This window comes from Magnolia sinica, chromosome 12, assembly GCF_029962835.1.
Source record: "Magnolia sinica isolate HGM2019 chromosome 12, MsV1, whole genome shotgun sequence".
Taxonomy (NCBI): Eukaryota; Viridiplantae; Streptophyta; class Magnoliopsida; order Magnoliales; family Magnoliaceae; genus Magnolia; species Magnolia sinica.
The window spans coordinates 22,577,701-22,583,389 of NC_080584.1; the positions used below are offsets into that span (position 1 = coordinate 22,577,701).

A 5,689-nucleotide genomic window follows, 5' to 3' on the forward strand; every position below is an offset into this window, starting at 1 on the left:
TCACTTCAAGATTGGTTAAAAACCCACGTACTGATTTCGAACTTATCCCCATTTCCTTCTTTTTCTAGTTTTTTTTTAATTAATTAAATTATTTATTTTAATTTTATATCAACGGTCATTTGTATTCGTTCATTTTTTTTTTCAGACATTGCATCTTTTCAAAGACATTTTTCATTCTCCTCAAAGATGTTGTCCTTCATCATTAGTTGTGACCTTTTTGTCGACCTACTGTTTTTTAACTGGCTTTTTTCTTATTTTAAGAATTTTCTTGATCTAATTACTTGGTAGGCCACCTCATAGAAAACAATGTTCAACAGTAAAAAAAACCATGAGATTAAAAATAAAAGGGTCCACATGGATTTGTAATGGCATCCAATACTTTCGCCCCACCTCATTGATGGGACATCTCAAAAGCTAATCCAATCCAACAATTGGGTGGATCAGCCACTTTTATCTTATAGGTTTCTAGGTGTTTTGGAAGTATTTTCAATGATGTGGCCCACTTAATGGTAAGATCAAACTGAATTATGGGGCTTCCCATTTTCAGCATGGTACTCGGATGGGTTGTGAGATGCACACGCCATAGTGGTCTCCACACCAGCTAGAGAGGTCTGGAGGCCATGGACTCATTTGCCTTTTCATGAAACCCTTTTATTCAGGGTGTGTTTGGTTGTACAAAATTTCATGAAAGTTTTGCTACCTCAGACCGAATAATCTTGAAATATCGTGATATTTGGTACAACCAAATGCAACCTAAATTTTTGCCAGAATATTACAATATTTTCAAAATTCAGAGATTATGTTACAGTGCTCCCATATGATATTTTTAGAATATGTTAACCATGATACATCCTCCTGTATTGATATATTTTACCTCAAATAGGACCATCCGTTGGATCTGGGTCATTTTACAATGATCTAACCCATTTATCTGATGGGCCTAATCAATTATACCAAAAAAAAAGTCTTCAGGGTGGAAGATCATACCAATAGTAGATGAAAATAATTAAATGATCAAATGGTTGACATACTCCGATCTGATAGTTTTACTTGATATGTCCCATCAGTAGTAATTCTCATCATATGAACGGTTTGGATCATTGTATCATTACCTTAGATCCAACAGCTATAAACGAGCTGTAAAATTTGAAATACACCTGCATGTATTGTCACAGAGCTCCAGTGGAGAAATGCAAGAATGCGCTTACGTAGTAAGCACACTTGTTCACAGATCTTCGAACTGCTCTTCAACCTCACAAAACCGTTCATTCATGTGTGTATACAGGAGTCCCACTTGACAATAACATCAGCCTGATTTTTGAGAAACGTCATCACTCTCAGAGGGCATCTCTTGGTGAGTAGCTCTGATTTTGCACGTGTGTAAATTGTTTGCACGTGTGAGACACTTTAATGAGTTCACTAAGCAAAATTCGTTGTAGAATAGCTTCTTCACCTGTGGGTGGCCCACCATGATGTGTGTATAGTATCCAAACTTATCGAAGAAGAGTCACCTCACCATGAAAGTTCCTAACTATCATTTGAGAGCCACCACTGAATATGGAGTTTTTTGAATGGCCATCCATTGTTTTCTATGATATATGTTCAATCTAATGATATTATAGGCCTGATTTTTTGGGAATTCATCATCATCATTTTAGGGATCATGTAATGAATGGTTTGGATGGCATAAACACAACTTATGAGCCCCTCATAGAGAACAAGGAGCAGCCATCCAAACACACGCAGATTTATGTGGTGTCCCATAGGTTGGATCAACATGAAATTTTAAGACGGTTGAGATTTGTGGTATTTTGAAAAAAAAAATAAAATCAAATATTCAATATTTCAGGATTTTGCCTCCAAAACGCTTTTTGGGAATTTCAAGTTGAAAAGTGCGGTGTGTGCTTTTGTCCCACATCAGAAATGAAAAGAAGAAAATCGTGGTTTATATGAGGATGCTTAATTGTATAGTATTCTTATTTGGAGCTTTGGAGATTGTGATGCTCAGATTACGTGTACGCACAGGAATACACACATGCGTGCTCGGGCACGGGCGTGGGCGTGGGCAATGTGGTTGTAGTAGCGCTAGTTGTCTGACTTTGCACTTCGAATGTGTGCATCGTGATGTAGAAGGGTTACTCTCTCGCAAGATGGTGAGATCGTGGTGCGAGTGGTCTAGTATGAGCCTAGCTACTGGTTTGAAAACGGTTGGGCCATGATAATCCAACTGTTAGATCTTCTGATCCGACAACCGAAAACAATTAAAATTAATGATCAATTGTCAAAAACATTTTTCAAACGTTTTGAACCATTGATGGCCACCTAGCAATGGCCCGCTACCTAGTGCCTATATAAATTGGACCATTCCGGTCCAAATTCCATCAACTCGAACTCAAATCTCTTCCCTTCCATCAAATCCTCCAAATAGCATCTCCTTCGTAGAATATTGTAAAAACATCTTCAGTTTGGTTTGATTCTATCAAAAGATCTGCTGCGTTGAATTGTTCCTAAGCGGACTCATCGTGATTGTTGCATGTTGGATCTAGACAGGCTTGTCTTATCCTACAAGCAATTAGCTTGTAACCTATCAGCAATTGATAAAGAGGTGAATCACACTTTAAGGACAACATATATTTTATGTGATTGAGCCTAGTGAAACGGAATAATTAAACCTTTTTTTATTTTTTATTTTTCGGTATATATATCTAAAACAATTTTCCAACAAAGTCGTCCTAATTAATTTCATTGTGGGGTGAACCTTTTGGACAAGTTGGATGCCATACACACGGCTAGTTTGGCCCCATTAGTAGCACGTGCAGAATACCTTAGTCTACGGTGACTTCCAACGGAACCAGTTCAAGCACGATGGATCATCACTAAAAGGCTCGGCAACTTGGAAATAATTTGGTCGTGAGTCAATGGGTAGCTCACCCAAGTCCAGGCGGACCATAGTGCCAACAAGGTCAGGTCCCACAGAGTCTAAGCTAACTTGGACAAGTTGGTCTCGTTTAGATGCTTGTAATTGAAATACATGGAATCTAAATCACATGGTAAATGAAATCAATGTGAATTGGAATCCCCTATTGTACGTATTTGGATGCTTGTAATTATAATACATTGAAATTTAAAAATTGCGTTTAGATGCTTGTAATTAGAATACATGAAATGTAAAATTTATGTTTGGATGTTTGTAATATATGTGGAAAACGGTTGTTAGATCAATCAAATTATCTTTCTAATCCTGAAATTGTCCGTATAATAACGGACTACATACGCAAACACCTTGATGAGAACCTGTCTAAAACAACATACTGGGCCCTCATCAAGCTCTTGAACCAATTACAAAAACGTGAGAGCCCAAAGGTTTTTCATGACATCAAATATATCATTTCGAAGAGCTTTTATTTGGAGTTAAAAAGTAGAAGCACCAAATCCAGATCCATCAAGAGGTAGGTGGGATTATCTCCCACCACACAATGTGAGCTAAGAGTAGTGAAGGTTATCATCCCTGTACATTGTATAAAGGAACTATAGTAGGATCAACTGAGTAGTTTTTAGATTCCAATAATTGAAATACATTAAGCCAATAGGTTTATTTTACATTCCAATAATTTGAATACATTAAGTCAATTAGTTTGTTTTTAGATTCCAGTAATTGGAATACATTAAGTCAATCAGTTCTAACACCCTAAATTAGTACACGTGACATTTGACATAATAATTATAGTAAGTCTATTGATATACTTTGCTAAAAATAAGAAAAGTTTAATTCTCAGGTGTACCATAGAATTAGGCTTATATTAAAAAATCTGACCATTTCTGACATTTGCATCCAATCCTTAGCCTTACGGGAGGATCCAATTATTGATTTTTCCGCATTTTATTTCATATTGATTACAATTACTGTTGTTTATCATCAACCAAATGACCCTTTTTATCATGTGCATTCATTTACCACCGGTTACAACCCTTTATCATCAACCAAACAACCTTTGCATACATTTCAAAGGAAAAAAGAAAAATTAAAGAAGATAAGTAAAAAAGAGAAACCTAGGCTTTTTAAGTCTCTAGGCATTGATTATTCTGTCCAAGTCTCCCACATGGCTTGGGAAACTCACATACATAACAAAACAAACTCCATTTCTTACACTCCCAGCTGCATCAAAACAACCCCTCATCCATGGATTAGTCTAGGCATTGCATTATTCTTTCCAAATTTCCCCCGTCTTGAGAAACTCACATATATTCCAAAACAAAAACTCCATCTCCTACACTCCGAGCTGATCCATGGGTTAGTCTTTGATTGTCTATCCACGCCTTTTGAACCCTTAGTACAAACATGAAAAATTACTAAAATGCCACTTGGCAGTGTACCTTACGCTGGACACTGGTAACCAGGTGGAAGGGTCTTCCCACAGTCACGCAAGACCATAAAAGCAAAGGGTAGGATGATCTTGGTGTTTACGAAAGTGGCCTTGATGGTGGTGCAAAGGCAAAGAGCTGCATCCAAGTCTGCCAGCCCTTTTAGCACTGGGCAACATGCATCTTTGGCCTCACTGCCTATGCCAATGCGGATCGGACTACCCAAGATGGCCACACATGCACCTAGCTTGAGTGTGTCAATGGGGCATGTTTGCTGCGCTGGCGGCGGCGGCGGCGGCGGCGGTGGTGGGACAACCTTCGGAGGGGACGGTGGTGTGGGGACTACTTTCGGAGGCGATGGCGGGAGTACTTTCGGAGGTGATGGTGGTGTGGGGACTACTATTGGAGGCGATGGTGGCATGGGGACTACTTTCGGAGGTGAGGGCGGCATGGGAACCACCGGCGATGGGCTTGGAGGCTTAGGCAGTACTCCCTGAGGGGGAGGCGGGCATGCCTTCTCAACTGGAGGGGGCTTTACGTAGGGTGGTTTAACATAGGGTGGCTTGACATAGGGTGGTGGTTTGGGGCTCACCTTCGGCGGGCTGGGCGGCCAAACGTAGGGTGGCTTGACCACAACTGGGGGTGGTGGCAATGGCGTAACCTTTGGTGGGTGCTTGGGGGGGAACTTGGGTTGCACCTTAGGTGGTTTAGTAGGATGGGTTGGGTAACGGCAATAAGGACATGCAAGAGAAGGAAGAAATAACCCTAAATACACCATTAGAAGCAGGACATGTACCACAACAAACTTCCCCATTTGCTTAGGATAGAGCTCCCTCACCCTCCCTCTCAAACACAACTACTACAAATGAATGAAGTTCCATTACACATATTAGACCATTTTTATAGAAGAGCAAGGAAGGTGGCCCACCCCATCACAACCATTACTTTTGATTGAATCACACCATTTTTATTTTTTTTTCCTCTCCTTAATTGAGGTGTTTGTCATAGTGCATTGACTTGAAAAACACTGGTCTTGCTAATGGAGCTTTTGTCCTTTGTAATAGAAGTTGTATGTGGAAATACAATATATGCATCAAGGTGGGCCCCACAGTAGGGCCGCACCTAATCCCCCCCCAAATTGATAACGCTGGGCAACCAGTGTTATGTTATGTACAGCTGCTAATCCCACCATACGGCGCACCCTGGTACATCTATTCGTAGAGCCAAGTGGGCCCCATCCATACCTAATCACGATTGTTTGTCTGACGTCTTTACTGTAATGCCATGCTTTGATTGGTTACCCGGCGTGTAACTGTTCACACGGGGA

At 40.1% G+C, this 5,689-nt stretch overlaps 1 protein-coding gene across 1 annotated transcript; it reads right to left on the reverse strand.

Moving 5' to 3' along the window:
* Window positions 1–4,036: 4,036 nt before the first annotated feature.
* LOC131221109 (36.4 kDa proline-rich protein-like) lies at window positions 4,037–5,237 on the reverse strand. The gene has a single exon (XM_058216232.1). It carries the CDS (start codon window positions 5,174–5,176, stop codon window positions 4,376–4,378), a length of 801 nt encoding a protein of 266 aa, XP_058072215.1. The 5' UTR covers window positions 5,177–5,237; the 3' UTR covers window positions 4,037–4,375.
* Window positions 5,238–5,689: the final 452 nt, after the last annotated feature.